General features: G+C 36.9%; 1 protein-coding gene across 8 annotated transcripts in view; it reads right to left on the bottom strand.

Annotated features, from left to right (window-relative positions):
• Positions 1 to 21594, bottom strand: part of STRBP (spermatid perinuclear RNA binding protein) — a 148123-nt gene that overhangs the window by 32519 nt on the left and 94010 nt on the right. For all 8 annotated transcript variants that reach the window (XR_010662293.1, XR_010662294.1, XM_065928489.1 and 5 more), the window contains 5 exons: positions 20352 to 20463; positions 19534 to 19631; positions 19229 to 19340; positions 6529 to 6621; positions 5702 to 5901 (listed from right to left, as the gene is read on the bottom strand). Coding sequence is in view for 6 of the 8 variants with exons in the window: in XM_065928489.1 (XP_065784561.1) it covers positions 5702 to 5901; positions 6529 to 6621; positions 19229 to 19340; positions 19534 to 19631; positions 20352 to 20463 (615 nt within the window). In the remaining 2 variants the exon portion in view is untranslated. The remainder of the gene's footprint in view (positions 1 to 5701; positions 5902 to 6528; positions 6622 to 19228; positions 19341 to 19533; positions 19632 to 20351; positions 20464 to 21594) is intronic.

Here is a 21594-nt window from a genome sequence, read left to right as displayed (position 1 = left end):
AGAGAACATGAAATTCATTCACCCAGTTCATATGGAGAACTTGGCATTCTGTTGAACATTTTAAATTGTAAATAAATTCTCTGTATTCAATGGGAGTAAGGCCAAGAATACTTCAACATCGTAAGTACTAAAAGAACTCAAACAGTACTTCGCACTAAGTACACTAACATCACTTGGTTATATCCTCACCAGTATTTGTAAAGAAAACACCTTCTCTACTGCCCAAGTCCTGCAAATATGCTCTCCCTGAGAAATTCCATCTCTGAAAGAGCAGTTATCAGTCTGGAATTAAAACCAGGTTAACACAGGCTGCAAGTCAAAAGCCAAGAGTCCCAAAGAAATTTGATTTGTTTACTCCAATAAAAACTAAAGACACGTAGTTTCTCCAAATTTAATACAGTTAAAAGAGAATAATGTAAATTATTTAACACCACTTCTCTATGCCCTTTTTTCACATATCAGATTCATTTATTGTTTTTGTAGCAACATACTTCAATACACTTATAAATATTTCATATAAACTGATGGATAATCTCAAAGGATATTACAAATGTACTTACAACACAGCACAACAAAAACATTTTCAAATTAAGTCATATTTCTATGAACACATATTCTGAAATTATTAACTAGCATAAGCCACAAAAGTAAAAAAAAAAAAAAAAAAAAAAAGCATGGAGTTTTTAGAACTCTAGAACCAATTTGTTTGGAATCAGCATTAAGGTCAAAAAAACTGGTATACCAAAGAAAAGTGAGTTTCAAATGTCTGGCAAACAAATCCAACCTAATAAACAAATCAACTGAGCTGAAAAATCACAAGATGATCCCTGGAAGAAAGGTGAATAGAAAATCCAGGGTAATCAGGCCTGTTCTCTTCTGGCAGGGGGTTAAGGCTGAGACAGTTGATACCCTCAAAGATGAGGGACAAACACTGAAAACATGAAATATCCTATCCATGGCTCTCCACTCAGGACTAAGTCACACTCATGGCTTACGACAGTAGAGAGCTGATGTCTCGAGAACTTCTGCAGAGCGGTTTTATTCCTTTTCCCCTTCACCTGATCTTTTCTCTACAGTGACTAAGATTCTTTTCGTGGAATATGACTGATTATGTCTTTAAAGATGTCCTTTGTAAGGGACTGTCAGGAAAAAGGACGAGATGGGGAAAGAGAAGATTGGCCAATAATCTTCATTACTTTATGGTATGTGCTGCTAGGCAGCCAGGCTCCTTGAGCAAAACTGGTTTCATCTTGTCTCATTTTGCTTTCACTGCTGTTCTTAACAGGTACAGAGGTCTACCAAGTTACTGACTAAAGAATGCAAGGATTTATATCTAGTGGGACCTACTTTTATAAACACGTTACATATAAAACACACTCCCAAACTCACTTATAACAGAATCTATGATGTGATATAACATTTACAGAAGGCAATTTAGCACTATATGCCTGACATCTAATAAGAAATCCTAATCCTTTGCTAAAGGCAAGGGAGAAAAGGAAAGATATACCCATTTGAATGCAAGTTCCAGAGAACAGCAAGGAGAGATAAGAAAGCCTTCCTCAGTGGTCAGTGCAAAGAAATACGAGAAAACAATAGAATGGGAAAGACTAGAGATCTCTTCAAGAAAATCAGAGATACCAAGGGAATATTTCATGCAAAGATGAGCACAATAAAGGACAGAAATTATATGACCTAACAGAAGCAGAAGATATTAAGAAGAGGTGGCAAGAATACACAGAAGAACTATACAAGAAAGATCTTCATGACCCAAATAACAATCGTGTCATCACTCACCAAGAGCCAGACACCCTGGAATGCAAAATAAAGTGAGCCTTAGGAAACATTACTACGAACAGAACTAGTGGAGGTGATGGAATTCCAGTTGAGCTATTTCAACTTCTAAAAGATGATCCTGTGAAAGTGCTGTACTCAATATGCCAGCAAATTTGGAAAACTCAGCAATTGGCCACAGTACTGGAAAAGGTCAGTTTTCATTCCAATTCCAAAGAAAGGCAATGTCAAAGAATGTTCAAACTACCACACAATTGCATTCATCTCATATGCTAGCAAAGTAATGCTCAAAATTCCCAAGCCAGGATTCAACAGTACGTGAACCATGAACTTGTAGATGTTCAAGAGGTATTTAGAAAAGGCAGAGGAACCAGAGATCAAATTGCCAGCACCCATTGGATCATAGAAAAACAGAGTTTCAGAAAAACATCTGCTTTATTGACTATGCCAAAGCCTTTCACTGTGTGGATCACAACAAACTATGGAAAATTCTTCAAGAGATGGGAATACCAGACCACCTTGTCTGTCTCCTGAAAAATCAGTATGCAGGTCAAGAAGCAATAGTTAGAACTGAACATGGAACATCAGACTGGTTCCAAATTGGGAAAGGAGTGCATCAAGGCTGTATATTGTTACCCTGCTTATTTAACTTCTATGCAGAGTACATCATGCGAAATGGCAGGCTGGATGAAGCACAAACTGGAATCAAGACTGCCGGGAGAAATATCAATAACCTCAGATATGCAGATGATACCACACTTACGGCAGAAAGCAAAGAACTAAAGAGTCTCTTGGTGAAAGTTAAAGAGGAGAGTGAAAACTTTAGCTTAAAACTCAACATTCAGAAAACTAACTAAGATCATGGCACCCAGTCCCATCATGTCATGGCAAACAGATGGGGAAAGAATGGAAACAGTGAGAGACTATTTTGGGGGGCTCCAAAGTCACTGCAGATGGTGACTGCAGCCATGGAATTAAGACACTTGCTCCATGGAAGAAAAGCTGTGACCAACCTAGACAGTGTACTAAAAAACAGAGACATTACTTTACCAACAAAGGTCCATCTAGTCAAAGCTATGGTTCTTCCAGCAGTCATGTATGGATGTGAGAGTTGGACCATAAAGAAAGCTGAGCACCAAGAGAATTGACACTTTTGAACTGTGGTGTTGGAGAAGACTCTTGAGAGTCCCTTGGACTGCAAGGAGATCCAACCACTCCATCCTAAAGGAAATCAATCCTGAATATTCATTGGAAGGATGATGCTGAAGCTGAAACTTCAATACTCTGGCCACCGGATGCAAAGAACCAACTCATTGAAAAGACCCTGATGCTGGGAAAGATTGAAGGCAGGAGAAGAAGGGGACGATAGAAGATGAGATGATTGCATGACATCACCAACACGATGGACATGAGTTTGAACAAGCTCTGGGAGTTGATGATAGACAGGTAAGCCTGGTGTGCTGCAGTTCATGGGGTCACAAAGAGTCAGACACGACTGAGCTACTGAACTGAATACATGTTTAATGAATTAACAGATCACTCAAATGTGCTTTCTTTTTTGGCTCTGATGGGTCTTTGTTGCTGTGTGGGCTCGTCTCTAATTGTTGTGAGTAGGAGCTACTCTCTACCTATGGTGTGTGGCCCTCTCATTGCAGTGCTTTCTCTTGTTGTAGAACATGGGCCCTAGGGGTCGAGGGTTTCAGTAGTTGTGGCTTTCAGGCCCTAGAGCACAGACTCCATAGTTGTGGCACATGGGTTCAGCAAGGTTATAGCATCTCCCCAGATCAGGGATCACACCAGGGTCTCCTGCTTTGGCAGGCAGATTCTTTACCACTGAGCCACTAGGAAAGTCCTGTGCTTTCTTCTTAACCTAGCAATTCCATCTCTAGAATGTATCATAAAGGATAATCAGATTAGTTCACAAACATGAAAAGCAATCAACTGGATGCATATAAATCTAAATAGATCAGTTACATTATGGCAGATTGATAATAATAAAATACTATACAATCACTAAAAATTAGAGCAAACTTTGTTGTTACTTAAAAAAAAAACTCATAATAAATTTTTAGATACACAAGAAAACCATGGTCCCATTTTAAATATACATTTTTGTATACACAGTATGTTGGTCCCTCCATTCCTTATGTGAAAGCCTTGGAGTCAGATTGTTTTCACAATTCCTAATGATGCAAAGTTTATAAAGCTAAAACAGTACATTTACCAAATATTTTCCAAATCCTCAGTGGATTCTCAGGTGCCACCTCATGTGTGTGCATCAAACTTAGGGAAATATTTTTCATTTTCAATACTTTTTTGGAATTATAATTTTAAAAACAAAAAGCTTAGGAAAATACATACCAAAATATTAATGGTTATTATGAGAACAAATAACACCTAAATCTTGTTGTATTGCAAAATTTGCCACTCTACTAACTCCCCCAAATTTGACTGCAACCTGCTCTGAGGCCACTAGCTTATATCACAGGTTATCATAAGAAATAACCCACAGATGTCACTGCATCAGAGATGCCTCTGAAAGACACCATTGCTTCATGATATTGCTTTGATTCTTTTTTATGAAGACCCACCCAAGGGGAATGCCAAGCGACCTTTAGACCAAAACAACTCTGACTCTCATAATCAACTGTCATAGACAAAGAACTGATATACATATTTCACAAGCTTTCTGGATCAGGTGTTAGAGAACTGATATACATATTTCACAAGCTTTCTGGGTCAGGTGTTAGTCAAACTTGTGACTCATTCTCAGCATACTTTACAACTAAACTGTATTTTTAGCCTTATTCCTAAATTCACTTTTCCCTCATTCTTAGTATTCTTTTTGTCTCATTTTAAACTCAAACTATTTCGACATACTTAAAAAGTACTCCCTTTTAAACAACATACCCTATTGTTCTATAATTTTATTGCTTAGTTGGTATTTTTCTGCATTGTGCTTATTACCACTTAACAAATAACTAACCCATGTGTATATCCACTGTCTTTCTCCCCATCCTATCCTCATTAGAATGCAGGTTCCGGGAGGGTGGAGACTTTGTTCTGGTCACTGCTATATTCTTAGCATCCATGATAACGTTTACATTTACATTAATAAATACCTGCAAACTGGAATGATTATGAAAACAGACCAACTACATTTTATGTCATACTATTACATAACAGAACTTTTCTGAAATTAAAAGTTATCTTCCATCTATATGATCTTTGACATTTTCATATTTCTCTGCAAGAGGCCAGATGTACCCATGGATAGAGTCTAGTATTTAGCAGTTTTCTACAAACTTACACGCATAATTGACTGGTTCAATCCTGGATCTTACTCTTTATGGAAATATTTCAAAATACAGAAAAGGCACCAGATGCCAAAAAAAAAAAAAAAAAATCATTAATTTATGATAGAAAAAAATCTGCAAATAGCAAAATGCCCAATGATGGGAATGTTTAAATAAGTAACAGTGTATCTATTATAATCATTATAATCATACAGTCATTAAAATATATTTATGAAGATTTTAGTAACATGGAAGAATACTGATAACGTGAAATGAAAGAAGATTAAATTACACATATACTGTGAGCTCAACATAAAAAAAAGAAACAAAAATACTGCTGTATATGCTATATAAAATATTAATGAACTGCCTAAGAGATAAGCAATTAACATAGATTTTCTTTACTTTTTTCTCTGTTTTGCAAATTTTGAATCATCAATACATATTATTGTATAATCAAAAAAGAATAGTTTTGTGATTCAGAGGTGACAGAAGTCTATATGCTATTGTCATTAAAATCCTGAAAATTCTGTTAATTTACCATAGATAAACAAGCACCTTATTTACAACATAAAATAACAAAGCACTGTTAAATAAAATAAATACTGTACCTTCACTGCTACGTGAAGCTTTGCTGTTTTCTTGGATGGACCTGAGGCTTCATATGTTGTACCATCCACATCTACAGACATTGTGAAGACTGGGGCATGGACAGGGCCAGACTGAGATAAGAGCTTATACTGAAGCCCAGGCCTGATCTGATTCAACCTCATTAGTGCATTCATAAGGTCTATTGCTTTACTATCTAGAACTGCAAGAGAAAGAGGAATGAGGACAGAAATTAAACCACTTGCTTTAATCTATGTTTTTGTAGGTTCCTAGAAACTACTATAAACTCAGGTTTTAAAAAAGCAAAAATTTCAAAATACACATATAAGTTCACTTCATAAATAATTCTAAAATTACTGCTTAAATACGTAAGCTAACATCATTGTAAAAGTAACATGCAGTAACATGTTTGTTGTTGTTCAGTTGCTAAGTCAATTCCAACTCTTTATGACCCCACGGACTGTAGCCTGCCAGGCTCCCCTGTCCATGGGATTTCCCAGGCAAGAATACTGGAGTGGGTTGCCATTTCCTTCTCCAGGGGAATCTCCTCATCCAGGGAGCAAACCAGTGTCTCCTGCTATGGCAGGTGGATTCTTTATCCATCAGGGAAGCCCATGCATTACCACAGCTATTAATTAATTTTAGTTTGCCAATATTATTATATCTTAAGCAAATGGTGCTTGAAAACAGAAGCTATTCATTTTCTTCAAATTCGAATGCAAATCAAATTCTTCACTTTTTAATTTTTATTTTCTTGGGACATAAATCCTTTCTAGTTCACATCTATAAGAATAAAGATTTTTAAAAAATGAATAAAGATTTTACACACTTTTCCTTAAGTTTCGTTTCATCTTCTTATTGGGATCTTTATCATCCCCTAATCCATCTTCAAATGGCCTCTTCAGAGCTGAAGACCCAGCACCTAAAAAAAGTTACAAGAGATTATCAGTTAAAACAATGATTCCACTTACTCTACCAAATGTATTTAATATGTTCAGGAAGGAAAAATCTTAGGAATCACACAAGGACCATAAGACCCTTTCACTGATCAATTAAAAATGTAGGGACTTCCCTAGTGGTCTAGTGATTAAGACTGCGCTTCCAATGCAGGGAACGAGGGTTCAACCCCTGATTGGGGAACAAAGATCCCACATGCCACATGGTGTGGCCAAAAAATAAAAAAATTTTTTAATTTTAAAACATATATGTGTTCAGTACAGTTCAGTCGTGTCTGACTCTTTGCAGCCTCACGGACTGCAGCATGCCAGGCTTCCCTGTTGATCACCAACTCTCAGAGCTTGTTCAAACTCCTGTCCATTGAGTGGGTGATGCCATCCAACCATCTCATCCTCTGTCGTTCCCTTCTCCTCCTGCCTTCAACCGTTCCCAGCATCAGGGTCTTTTCCAATGAGTTGATTCTTCGCATCAGGTGGCCAAAGCACTCGAGCTGCAGCTTTAGCATCAGTCCCTCCAATGAATATTCAGGACTGATCTCCTTTAGGATGGACTGGTTGGATCTCCTTGCTGTCCAAGGGACTCTCAAGAGTCTTCTCCAACACCACAGTTCAAAAGCATCAATTCTCTGGTGCTCAGCTTTCTTTATGGTCCAAGTCTCACATCCATACATGACTACTGGGAAAAAGCATAGCTTTGACTAGACAGACCTTTGTTGGCAAAGTGATGTTTCTGCCTTTTAACATGCTGTCTAGGTTGGTCACAGCTTTTCTTCCAAGGAGCAAGTGTCTTTTAATTCCATGGCTGCAGTCACCATCTGCAGTAATTTCATAATCTTGTAATAGCAAAAACTTTTAACTGAATCTCCATGAAACAATATTAACCCTTCTTATATTTATTTTTCCATTTATTCATATACACTCATACAAATTATGCATATATTCACAACTATATACACATAAACAGAAAAAAGTTTAGAAAGATATATATCAAAATGTTAAAAGTAGTTATCTCTGGTAGTAAGATTTATTTTCATTTATGTCTTTTCAAATATTTCTCTAAGTTAACATTTATTATATAAACTTTTAAAGTCAACATGTTAAATCTCATGCTTTTGGAAGTCTGATTATTTCTCATACTACAAAATAATTCTTCTGCCTGCCCGTTCAAATTCCTATTCAAGATTTTATTTACAGTTCATCTCCATTAAGTTTTCTTCAGCTTCTCTCTCATCTCAACTTTTAAAAGAGTTTCTATGGTAGCAGAAATATAAAGTGTCATATGGAGTCTTGTGTCATTGTCTATTTCATACATAGACACCTTGGGTTTCCTTAGTGCTCTAGGAAGGTCAAAGATATTTTCTCCTAATCTTGTATCTTACAAACTATCTAACTTAAGACTTAGAAACTATCTAACATAAGACTTAGAAACAACATAATGGTTATGGAGCAAAAACTGAAAACTAATATTATCAATTTCTGAGATAAAGCAACTAGTTAGTAACACTGGCAGACATAAAGCAGGAGCTTTATCGTCCAAAACAAAACCAATCAGAGAAAAGCTTATCAACCTATCTAAGTACCTTAAAAGACCTGTATTTTCACCTTAAAAGCTGGTTGTTGGGTTTCCTAAAGAAAAGTTACACTCAAAAGATTCATGCAAAAAAAAAAAAAAAAAAATTCATGCCATACTGTTTCCAGATACTTCCTAGAGATAACTACATATTTCTCTGATCATCAAGATTTATAATCCCTTCGGGTAAACACTGACTTCAGCATTTGCTTGAGTCAATACTTACCACTCAGGTCAATCAATCTTGATGTTCTCTCTTCAAGAGAAGGCAATATCTACTTATATCTGCTTAGTATTGTATTTCATCTGCATTACATAAAACTGTGCATATGCCAGTCTCCCAGAATGCAGTCTTCAAGAGACAGAGTTAAGGAACAACGTCTATTCAATCACTCTCCCACTCATTAAATTGCATTAAAAGCTGCTCTCTGATTGCCTGGAATTCACTAGCTGGCTTAAACATACAGATCTGTTCTCTAAAATCTCCAGCTACATGAACAGTTGCATGGATTAAACTTCATTCTACCATCCCTGCTACTAGACAAGGGCTGTAAAATCTGGAGCTAATCATAATAGTAATGGGGGTGGGGAGCATGCCTTACAAAAAAACAAGCTATTCTCAATACATACAGTACCTAGAAATAAGAAGTGGTCATTTGAGAGGCAACAGTTTTTAAAACAGGTGAGGGCTTACCATATGCCTAGCACTGTTCTTATTCTTAATACCTTATATGAATTAATTTATCTAATTCTCACAAGCAGCCTATGAAGTCTGTACTTCATCATTCTCATTACAATTTCATTCATGTATTTATCCAGCAACAAATATTAATAGAACATTTCTATGTTCAGGACAGTTTTAGATGCTGGACATTGAGAACAAAACAACTTCCTTGTTTTTAGAGAGCGTGTGTGCACTGGTGGTGGAGAAAAGCCCAACATGTCATATGGTTCCAGGCACAACGAAGAAAAGTAAGAGACTTAAGGGGGAGGAAGCATTGCTATTTTTTACCATGCGGTGCCCATCGGAAAGGTATCACTTAATAGATAAGGTAATTAACTGACAAATACTTGAAGAAAAGAAAATTCAGCTATTTGGGGAAAGAGACCCAGGAAGAGAAAACTCAGCTACAAAGGTCTTCCATCAGGAACATACTAAGAAACAGCATAAAGGCCTGAGTGGTGGAGTGGCATGAACAACAACGGGACAAGAGAAGACGATGAGCAGGAGCAGTTCTCAACTTTAACTGCCACTAATGCACTAGAGGAACTTTTGGAAAATACAAAAGTTTCACTTCTAGTATAAGAAAGTAAGTCAATGGAAACAGACTTCCTGACGAGAGTAATTACAAAAGCTGGACCAAATGCAGAATAAATATCTGCTCCTGTGCAATAATGAACTATGTGGTCAAGGTCCAGGAGATGAAGGAAACCTTACACTGGGGGCCACATCTCCCTTGGAGGTATCCTCCATCCCCAGAAGAAGTCAATAAGAACTGAACAGAGCACTTCTTAAAAAACTTTTTTTATTATGGAAAATTTCCAACACACACAAAAGTGTAAAGAGTAGTATAATAAATTCCCATGAATCCATCAATTAGCTTCAAGAATTGCCAACATGAGGCCAATCTCATTTCATCTGTATCATTCTCTTGTCCTCTCTCCATTTTTGTTAAACAAGAGATTCTTGTTGGTTATTTATTTTAAATATAGCCATGTGTACATGTCAATTCCAAACTCTATAACAATCCCTCCCCATCAGGTAATGGTAAGTTCTGAACAGAGTACTTTTAACAGGCACCCAGGTCTCAGGGATCAAAAACTGAACTTTAAGGACCTCCAAAAGAGTAAGGCCTGGTGAATTTCCCACAATATGGAGTGGCCCTCTCCAGTGCCATATGTGGGAAGTAAATGAAGTGGAAATAGTCTGGATTTCACAAGGACTGAGGCCCAGCTTCAAAACACCTAAACACCCAATTCCATTAGGATGATCCAGATTTTGCCAATTCCACTAGCCCAGAAAGAAATACAAATCCTCCCTGAAGGACAGCATAATTACTCTAGTCTTTAAATTCTAAAAATTTTTCAATTTACTTCTCCAGTACTCAAAACAAAAACACATGAAAAGACAAAATATTCTGAACAAAATTCATGAGAATCAGCAGAAAATAGAAACAGATCCCCAAAAGACACTGGTGATGAAGCATTCTTTCAGAAACAAACTGTATTAAAAAGAACGATCAGACTTCTCAAAAAGAAAGGACATCAAGAAGAGTTTCTGCCACAATATCTTAGAAGAGCCAAGATTCTAGAAATTAAAAACTGAAAGACCTACAATAGGAAATGGACAATCCAAAATTGAGGGAAACTGACATACCTATCTCAATAATTAAGAGAATAAAGTTTTAAAAAATTATACTACAGATGTGTAAGATTCAAACAACATAATGATCAAGTGTGACCTGACATGTAAAGAATATTCTGACTCTACCAACTGCAGACCATACACACTTTTTCAAAGTATGAATCATTTATAAAAACCAACCATGTGCTGAGCCATAAACTAACTTTCAAGAAATACCAAGTTCAGTTCAGTGGCTCAGTCATAACCGACTCTTTGCAACCCCACGGACTGCACACCAGGCTTCCCTGTCCATCGTCAACTCCCAAAGCTTGTTCAAACTCATTTCCATGGAGTCAGTGATGCCATCCAACCATCTCATCCTCTGTCATCCCCTACTCCTCTTGCCTTCAATTGTTCCCAGCATCAGGGTCTTTTCCAGTGAGACAGTTCTTCGCATCAGGTGGCCCAAGTACTGGAATTTCAGCTTCAGCATCAGTCCTTCCAATGAAGGACTGATTTCCTTTAGGATGGACTGGTTTGATCTCCTGCAGTCCAAGGGACTCTCAAGAGTCTTCTCCAACATCATAGTTTGAAAGCATCAATTCTTCGGCACTCAGCTTTCTTTATAGTCCAACTCTCTCAACCATACATGACTACTGGAAAAATCATAGCTTTGACTAGATAGACCTTTGTTGGTAAAGTAATGTTTCTGTTTTTTATTATACTGTTTAGGTTGGTCAACAGCTTTTCTTCCAAGGAGCAAGCGTCTTTTAATTTCATAGCTGGACTCAACATGTGCAACGACTTTGGAGCCGAAAAAAATAAAGTCTGTCACTGTTTCCATTGTTTTCCCATCTATTTACCATGACATGATGGGACTGGATGTCATGAACTTCGCTTTTTGAATGCTTAATTTTAAGCCAGCTTTTTCACTTTCCTCTTTCACTTTCATCATGAGACGCTTCAGTTCCTCTTCGATTTCTGCCATAAGAGTGGTGTCACCTGCATATCTGAAGTTATTGATACTTCCCCCAGCAACCTTGATTCCAGCTTGTGCTTCATCCAGCCTGTCATTTCGCATGATGTACTCTGCATAGAAATTAAATAAGCAGGGTGACAATACACAGCCTTGACATACTCCTTTCCCAGTTTGGAACCAGTCCATTGTTCCATGCCCAGTTCTAACTGTTGCTTCTTGACCTGCATACAGATTTCTCAGGAGGCAGATAAGGTGGTCTGGTATTCCCATCTCTTGAAGAATTTTCCACAGTTTGTTGTGATCCACACACTCAAAGGCTTTAGCATAGTCAATAAAGCAGATGTTTTTCTGAAACTCTTATTTTTCTATGATCCAAAAGATGTTGACAATTTGATCTCTGGTTCCTCTGCCTTTTCTAAATACAGCTTGAACATTTGGAAGTTCACAGTTCACATACTGTTGAACCCTGACTTGGAGAATTTTGAGCATTACTTTGCTAGTATGTGAAATTAGTGTAACTGTGCAGTAGTTTGAACATTCTTTGGGACTGGAAGAAAAACTGACCTTTTCCAGTCCTGTGGCCAACTGCTGAGATTTCCAGATTTGCTGGCATACTGAGTACAGCACTTTCACAGCATCAATTTTTAGGATTTGAAATAGCTCAACTGGAATTCCATCACCTCCACTAACTTTGTTTGTAGTGATGTGTCCTACGACCCACTTGACTTCACACTCCAAGATGACTGGTTCCAGGTGAGTGATGACACCATTGTAGTTATCTGGGTCATGAAGATCTTTTTGGTATAGTTCTTCTGGGTATTCTTGCCACCTCTTCTTAATATCTTTTGCTCTGTTAGGTCCATACCATTTCTGTCCTTTATTGTGCCCATCTGTGCATGAAGTGTTCCCTTGGTATCTCTAATTTTCTTCAAGAGATCTCTAGTCTTTCCCATTTTGTTTTCCTCTATTTCTTTGCATTGGTCACTGAGGAAGGCCTTCTTATCTCTCCTTGCTATTCTTTGGTACTCTGTATTCAGATGGGTATATCTTTCCTTTTCACCTTTGCCTTTTGCTTCTCTTCTATCCACTATTTGTAAGGCTATTTGTAAGGTCTCTTCAGAAAACCATTTTACCTTTTTGCATTTCTTTTCTTTGGGGATGGTCTTGATAACTGCCTCTTATACAATGTCACAACCTCTGTCCATAGTTCTTCAGGCACTCTATCAGATCTAATCCCTTGAATTTATTTGTCACTTCCACTGTATAGTCAGTCATAAGGGATTTGATTTAGGTCATACCTGAATGGTCTAGTGGTTTTCCCTACTTTCTTCAATTTAAGTCTGAATTTGGCAATAAGGAGTTCATGATCTGAGCTACAGTCAGCTCCCGGTCTTATTTTTGCTGACTATATAGAGTTTCATCATCTTCTGCTACAAAGAATATAATCAATCTGATTTTGATGTTGACCATAGAGTGATGTCCACGTGTAGAGTTGTCTCTTTTGTCGTTGGAAGAGGGTGTCTATTATGACCAGTGTGTTCTCTTGGCAAAATTCTTAGCCTTTGCCCTGCTTCATTGTGTACTCCAAGGCCAAACTTGATGGGGCGTGGGGAGCAGGGGAATCACACAAAGCATGTTCTCAGATCAAAGTAGAATAAGTGAGCTCAAAAACAGAGATTAACTGGAAAAATCTTCATTTATCTGGAAATTAAGCAATGACATTTAAACGGCTTATGTGTCAAAAAAACTGGTAACAAGGGAAAATTAAAAAGCTTTAACTAACTGATAATGAAAATACTAATGTAAAAAGAGTATAATGCACATAAATCTGGGCATAAAGGAAAACAGTCTTAATAGTGTATATGATAATATAAGAGGCTAAACACTAATAACGCATTTACCTCAAATTTTTTCTTTTTTTTCATTTTTTTCAAAATTTTTCTTAAAAAAACAGCAAATTAAACCCAAAGGACGTAGTGAGGAAGAACAAAGGATAAGAACAGAAGGCAATGAAATAAAATACAAGCATATGCCAGGAGATGATCAACAAACTCAAAAGCTGATTTCTTTTTAAAGACTAATAAAACTGATAAATCTGTAGTAAGAGTGGTCAGAAAAAAAGAAGGTACAAAAATGTATAAAAGAGGATATCAATATTGCAGACACTAAGAAGAGGATCTTATAAACTACTTTATATTTAAATTTAGATGAAATGAACAAATTCCTAGAAAAACACAATTTACCAAAACTCTCATAAGAAGATAGTTTGATACACATTAAGGAAATTAGATCCATAAGTTAAAACCTCTTCATAAAGAAAACCTCACACCCAAATGGTTTCACTGGTAGATTATTCCAAACATTTAAGGAAGAAATAACATCAATATTACACAATCTCTTCCAAGGAACAGAAATAGAAGGATGGGTCCTTCTCAACTCATTTTAAGAGGCCCGCAAAACCTTAGAGCTAAAACTGGACAAAACATTACAACAAAGGAAAACTGCCGATTAATCTAACACACGAAAATCTGTGTTTCTATGATCTGCTCACAAAAACCCCCACAAGGTTGTTCACAGCATCTTTATTTGTAATTGTCAAAAACTAGAGACAAAGAAAATGTCCTACAATAGGTGCATGACTTAACCAAACTGGTTCATCTGTGGCACAGAATCCTACTTAACAGTAAAAAGGAATAAACCATTGACATGTGCCAACAACTTGGATGGGTCACAAAAGTATCATGCTAAGTAGGGGGATGAGGATCTCAAAAAATCACATAATGATAACTTCACTGATATAAAATTCTTGAAGTAACAAAATTACAGAGATGGAGAAAAATCAGTAGTTTTCAAGGCTTGAGGGCTTCCCTGGTGGCTCAGTTGGTAAAGAATCTGCCTGCAATGCAGGAGACCTACGTTCAATCCCTGGGTTGGGAAGATCCCCTTGAGAAAAGGATAGTTACCCACTCCTACTTGCAAAGAGTCGGACACGACTGAGCAACTTTCACTCCAAGGCTTGAGGATGGCTGAAGTAAGAGGAGTGGTATTGCTCTCAACTGGCCACATACACAAGTTCTCTGTGGTGATGAAATCATGTGTGTCTTGTCACAGGGGTTACACAAATCTACCATGTGATAAAGTGGCATAAAACCTATACCCACATTGTGTAAATGTCAATTTCTTGGTTTCCATATTCTCCTACAGTTACATAAGATGTAACCACGGGGACAAACCAGGTGAAGGTTCCATGGGACACCTCTGTACAATCTTAGCAATTTCCTATGAATCTATAATTATAGATAATAAGGGGAACAACAAAAAGAAACCTGCTGCTTTATTGAGAACAGGTAAGATAGGCAAGGAAGACTAGGCACAGTAGACAGACAATAACAAAGGTAAGAGATGACCAGGGCAACTTAGGCCAGGATGGCAGCAGTGAAGAAGTTAAAGAGCTGAATACTAGACACACTTTGAAAGTAAAACAGCCAGTTTTGCTGATGATGTGCATGTGGGTGAAAGAAAGAGAAGACACAAGGGTGAAGGTTTTTGGCCTGAGCACAGAGATGGGTAGTTTCCAACGTCTGGGATGGTGATAACTATGGGAAGCACAGGTGTGAAGGAGAGTAAGGACAGGACATCTGAAGTGTGAGGTGTCTGTGAGATATCCATGTGGAAACACTAATAGGCATTTAGATAGGGAGGGCTGAGGTCAAGGGCTGGGAGTCTATAGAGTATAAATGTAAACTTAGGAATCTGCAGTGAATAGAAGGTATTTCGAGACAAGAAACTAGATGACGTCTCTAAAAGACTCTAAACAACCAGTCCAGCCTAAAGGAGATCAGTCCTGGGTGTTCACTGGAAGGAATGATGCTGAGGCTGAAACTCCAATACTTTGGCCACCTTATGCGAAGAGTTGACTCATTGGAAAAGACCTTGATGATGGGAGGGATTGGGGGCAGGAGGAGAAGGGGATGACAGAGGATGAGATGGCTGGATGGCATCACTGACTCGATGGATATGAGTTTGAGTAAACTCTGGGAGTTGGTGATGGACAGGGAGGCCTGGCGTGCTGCAATTCATGGGGTCGCAAACAGTCGGACACGACTGAGTAACTGAACTGAACTGAAATGAAACAGGTGTAAACAAAGAAAAATGGTCTAAGGTCTGCACCCAGGATACTTTAACATTCGAAATCAGGAAGATAAGAAAAAACAAAGACAGCTGAGGAAAGTACAGTGGTATAAAGATCCATGACAAAGTAATGACCTGGAAGTCAAATGAAAAGTAGTATTTCATGTCAGAAAAACTGTCTGACAATAGCAAATGTTGTTGAGGACATATAAAACAACAGGAACTCTCATACACTTCTGGTAGGAATATAAATTGCTATGTGTACCACTTCCTAGATCATATACTGGTCCACAGTAACTCCTGCATCTATACTCCAGAAGGCATATATAAGTAAGCTGCCAGCAACAATGTGGGTGGCTGCCAAAAAATAAAAAGAAGCCTAATGTCCTTCCAAAGTACAATGGCTAAGCTACAGCATATTCATAATGGACACTATATAAGTATAAAATGAACTCTGACTATATGCAGTAACATGAAAGTATCCCAAACAACATTGGACAGAAAGACACCAGTCACGGAAGATTAAATTCAGTAGGATTTTATTTCTATAAAGTTCTAGGCAATAGCAAATTAAATTAAGAAAGCATACAAAGGTGGAAAAGCTTTAAAGAAAATCAAGAATATTATCAAAAATCAGTATTTCAAGGAGCAGGGAAGTGATGTGTTAGGATAAATAAATGTTTCTGAGAAGCCGACAATGTTCTATTTCTTAACTAGGATGGTGATTATATGGAATTTTTAAATAATTACTTTTTTAACGACATGACTGAGTGACTGAACTGAACTAATCTTATATTTTTCTATATATAACTAATTAGAGCAGAGAAAGTGTTCACCTGTGTCCAGTGTTGCTGAAAAGGTCACAGGAGAGACTTACGTAGAGAGATGAGGAAGAAAGTCTGGTTAGAATAAGCTTTAAAGAAAGTGAGGAAAAGGAAAAAGAAACAACAGGCCACTCTTTCCAAAAGTACTCCTATAAAAGGGAGAAGCTTTTTCCTGTTGGAGAAAGTTGCAGAATCAAGGGGGAGTTTAGCTTTGTTTTTCAAATGAGAGACATTACAGCAGGTTTTTATGTGGATGACAATGGTCCAGCAGAAAAGGAGGAATTGATGCTGGTGAGAAAAGAAAGAATTGCTAGGATGATGTGCATCTATAGGCAAAAGGGGATGGCATATAGTGAATAAGTAGAAAGGTTGGGCTTTACCCAGTCAAGGAAAGGAAAGTTAAGTGCAAGGGGACTTCAAGCAAACAAGGTTATCAGTTGAGAAAGAGAGCTGGGGAGAAAAGTGTAAAGCGACAGATGTGCAACAGTTGTCTCGGAAAACTGGAGAACTCTAGAACTTGCAGGAGAATTGCCAGCCAACACAAATAGTCTACTTAAGGTTAATGTCTGAAACTCAAAGGGAAAAGAGTTAACATGACCAAGTATTTTTTCTTCAATAACGTCTAACAACCTGGTGTAGGCAGAGCTGGATTTCAACCAGAGTTGCTGGGAAGAGAGGATCAACAAAGAAGGTATATGCTAGGGAGTGATCACAGACCACGTGACTATAAGCAGAGACATGACAGAAATGAGAACATGAGGAAGGTGAAGCATTATGAGAAGTTAACAGGATCAATGATGAGTATCAAGAATCGGAGCAGAAGTACTAGACATTATGACAACTAGAGGCAGTTACAATGTGGGATTTTTGAGAATGAATTAGGGAGAGGAAACAAGTATACATACTGAGATGAAGTATAAAATATTTGTGAGAGAGGATGTCAAGGAATTAAGAAGTCAGAATTCTAAAGAAAAAAAATCATCTAAATGCATATTGAAATCACCAAAAATTCTAAGAATAAAGTTTAAAAGCCAATGTCAGGAAGCCAGGTGCTAAAAACATGAATGCATGAAGAACAATGCAGCTCAAGTCTGAAGGCAACAGCCTTGACTCCCTCATCTTACGGCCAAGCCATGCAGCTAGTAACTGATAGGACTCAAATGGAAACACCAACTGTCTGGTTCTATTTTAAGCTATAAATTGACAGACCAGCAGTTCCCAAACTCTTGAGAACTTTAAAGTTAAAAGAAGTCTAAGTCACATAACAATAGATAAACTTTTACTATCCAATAAAAGACAAAACACAAAACCAGAACGACTACGAATTCAGTGACTAAAACAAAATTTTTCATTATTAACTCTAAGAATCTACAAATATATATGAAATTTCTATTCAGTCATTCAATCCAGAGACATGGTTATATGAATCTCTTTCAAAAATGCTGCTGAGTGAGCACTCTATGCAAGAAAATGGCTATCATTCCACAAACATTTATTGAGCATTGGTTTGTAATAGCTCTGTGGTGAGCTCAGGAGGATTCCTTACCCCTGAGGAATTTACAGCAGAAGGCAGTGACGCTCAAACTTTTCAGCCTCAGGACCACTTTATCCTCTTAAAAAATTATTGAGCACCCAAAGGACTTTGTTTTGTGGGTAGTATCAATCAACAGTTAGCATATTAAAAATTAAAACAAAAATTTTAATACAAAAAATTCATTAGCATCAGAGTGACGACGCCATCACAAGTCATATGTAGCTTCCAGAAAACTGCAAACTCATGAAAGAGCAGAAATGGGTGAAAAAAAAAAAGCTTTAGTATTATTATGAAATAATTTTCATTTGGTAGACTCCCTGAAAAGTGTTTAGACACACTGGAATTGTGTTCTTTGAATAAACAGATTGGGCCACTGCACTATTTTTGTCATAAAAAAAATTAATAGTATCACTCGTGGTTAGGTGGGATGCCACAGGTGAAAATAACTGGTGTAAAACATCCCACCTTCTAGTATAATAGGAGACAGAGGGAGGAAAAGAGGGAGGGAGGTTTTTTGTGGCATAATTAGAATAAGAAGATTCACATTTGAGTATCTACTGTTTCCAAGCACTGAGCTGGTTATATACTCTGACAATAGCCAATAAAGTGGGAGTAATACCCACAAGACAAGAGATGAACTAACTGCTCAGGGCCTAAAGCTAGTGAGCAGGGCGCCGTGAGGGGAACCAGGTCAAATCAACCCTAAAGCCTGTGCTCTTTCTGCTGAAACACTAATCTGAGTTCACACAGACTAGAACAAATGCAAGACAGTTCTGAATTTTCCAATATATTTTTCTCCTCTATTATGCTTATGTTTTCTCTTTCTTGGTTATATAACACTTCCAAGCATGACAAGATCATCAAACTGATGAGTGACCATGACATCTCCCCCTAGCTTGTGACTTTTCTCTTCACCTCAGACGAAGGGTTCTCAGAGTGCCGTCCCTAAGTCTATGCAGTAATAGAATCTGATCAACAATAGCCAAATGAGTCTGTCACTAGAAAGAACAAATGAAAGCAAGTTGATGTCACTGATGGGACAGAAGAAAATCAGGAAGAAAAGCAATAAATGCTCTTATATATGACTTGGGTTAAAAACTTCAAGTGCTCTCAGCTCTAGTAAGAGAAACATTTCACGCCCATCTCCATCACTGCCCACATGCAACCCCAATACAAAATATGTATACTCACCTTCTTTATCAGTAACTGACCAGGAATATTTCTGAAAAGGCTTACTAGATGGAAGGGGGTCCATCTCCAGTACTTTATAAATCTGACCAAAGGCTGATAGTCTGAGTGCATGCTAAAGAAAAAAAGATTATATTTATTCAAATTTTTCATCCATAAAGCCCTTAGAACATCCAGCTAAAAACACATTCATCAAATGCTATTATTATAATGACAAAAGACCCCAACAGAAGGCAAGAAAAAAAGTTTTTAAATAAATCACATGATATCCCTTCTAAGCGACCACAGTCATAGGGCCCATCTCATACCTGTGCACTGTGGGTAATATCTTCTTTTTGCTGGATGGTCATATAGCTCAGAGCATCTGTTGGATCTCGCTCACAAGGATCATGAAGACCAGGACCCCCTTTGGCAAAGGCAAAAAAAAAACAAGTACCATTCAGAACTGAACTTAGAATTCAATAAACTAACACAAAATAGAGAGAAAGAAAAGAATGGAGAGGAAAAAGAAAAGAAAAAAAAAACCTAAAAGAACAAGGTTAAAAGTCTGCTGAATTAAATGGAGCAAAATGGACACTTATTTTCAATATGTTAGCATTTAAATGTCCTTATTTTACTAGAAGTCATTTGTATATCTAAGGTCAAAATTGTATCTTAACTCTGAGAATTTAGAAACAGCATGATAAATCACCCCAAATCTTTTAAGGGATTATAATGGAAAAAAAGACCAAATTTAATTTTTCCAAATTAAACACCAGACTGCAAACAGAATGAATATCATACATTTTAACTTAACATAACCATTTTCAAATTCAGAGTTCTGGGTAAAGCAACTTCATAGTAGACACAGTATCTTATTAGTACCTTTTTTTTTTTTTTTTTAATTTTTTTTTTCCAGTGGGTTTTGTCATACATTGTTATTAGTACCTTTTATGTTAGTACATATAAAACATAAATTAAAATTATTAAAAGAGAGTTTTATGACACTTCTAGTTGCTAAAATTCAAAGCAAAACAACTCCTGCACATCATTTTCCTGTGTAGAGGACAAACTTAGCACATAATAGAAAGCTAAATTTAAATGAAATTGTTCTGATTCTTCTGCCTCCAGAGTTTGAAACCCTTACCAGGAAGTAGAATTCCAGATGCCAAACACTCCATTACTCGTCTCAAGGCCTCCCCAGCGCCCAAAGGTCTATTACAAGTACCTATAGACTTTTCACATATAAGCTCTAGTGGCTAGAAGATATTAAATTACAAATTAGTACATGCACCAAGTGTTAAAAGGTTTCCAGTTAAATGTGAGCTGACATTTCTATCTACAATGGAGGCCAAAAAGGTTAAAGTCCATTTAACATTTAGGGCCCAATTAACTTTTCCCACTTGATTATCAAGTTTTACCCCAGCCAGAGTACTTTAAATCAACCATTTTTAAGAGTACATATTCAGAAGACTTTTTGCTACAAAAACTTTATTTTCAGTTACCCTGAAAGGATTACTAAAGAAACTGCAGTCATCTAACTTAACAAAGATTTAACAAGCCTTCATGTAGGTTAGTAATGGCCAATAAAAAATCAATGTTCAAACCCAACCCACCTATCTCCCATTTTACTAGGACGGACTCAAACCACAATAAGACTTCATTTCAGACATCCTGCCCCAACTAGTACAACTGGAATTAAAAAAGGACCAAATCTCCATGTTTAATAAACTAAAAGGTTCATGATGCCAATATCAAAGTAATAATTGCTAAATTAATCTAAAATAACCCTTTATAGCTTTACTTGTTTTATAATGTTCTTTATTGGATCAAGCATAATAATTTCCAAATTAATTAAATTTGGCAGCATACACTTTAAACTACGGTTAACTATACTATTCACCTAACTTTTTATCTTTAATTACTAGTATGAACTTATTTTTAAATGTCTATACTCAAAAGAGAAAGGAAAAGAAGGTATGGGAACCTTATACTGGTATACCAGGTAATTTTTACTTTAGATGGAAGTAGCACCGAAAGAGAAATGTGCCAGTCAAGCATGCTTTTCCAGGCAGTAGGTGAATAATAATCAACCATCAGTGGAGAGTAAAAGTGCAGGAAAACACTCACTTTTAACAGCTAAAGAACCTTTTGTCAGAAAAAATATCTGTCTCTATAATATGAATATGATGAAGTAAAAGAGACATTTTCATATATAAGCTCTAGTGGCTAGAAGGTATTAAATTATTTATTAACTTCACGTATTTTACAAATTAATGTAAATTTATAAATGTAAATGTATGTATAATACAAATTAAATTCATAAAAAATAAATCATATAAAAAGCTCTATAGTTTTTTTCCCAGAACAAAAATAGATAAATGCACACT

The sequence above is a fragment of the Muntiacus reevesi genome, chromosome 3 (assembly GCF_963930625.1).
Source record: "Muntiacus reevesi chromosome 3, mMunRee1.1, whole genome shotgun sequence".
NCBI classification, from domain to species: Eukaryota; Metazoa; Chordata; class Mammalia; order Artiodactyla; family Cervidae; genus Muntiacus; species Muntiacus reevesi.
Note: the sequence above shows the minus strand (reverse complement) of the source record. Positions and strands in the feature narration are given on the sequence as shown.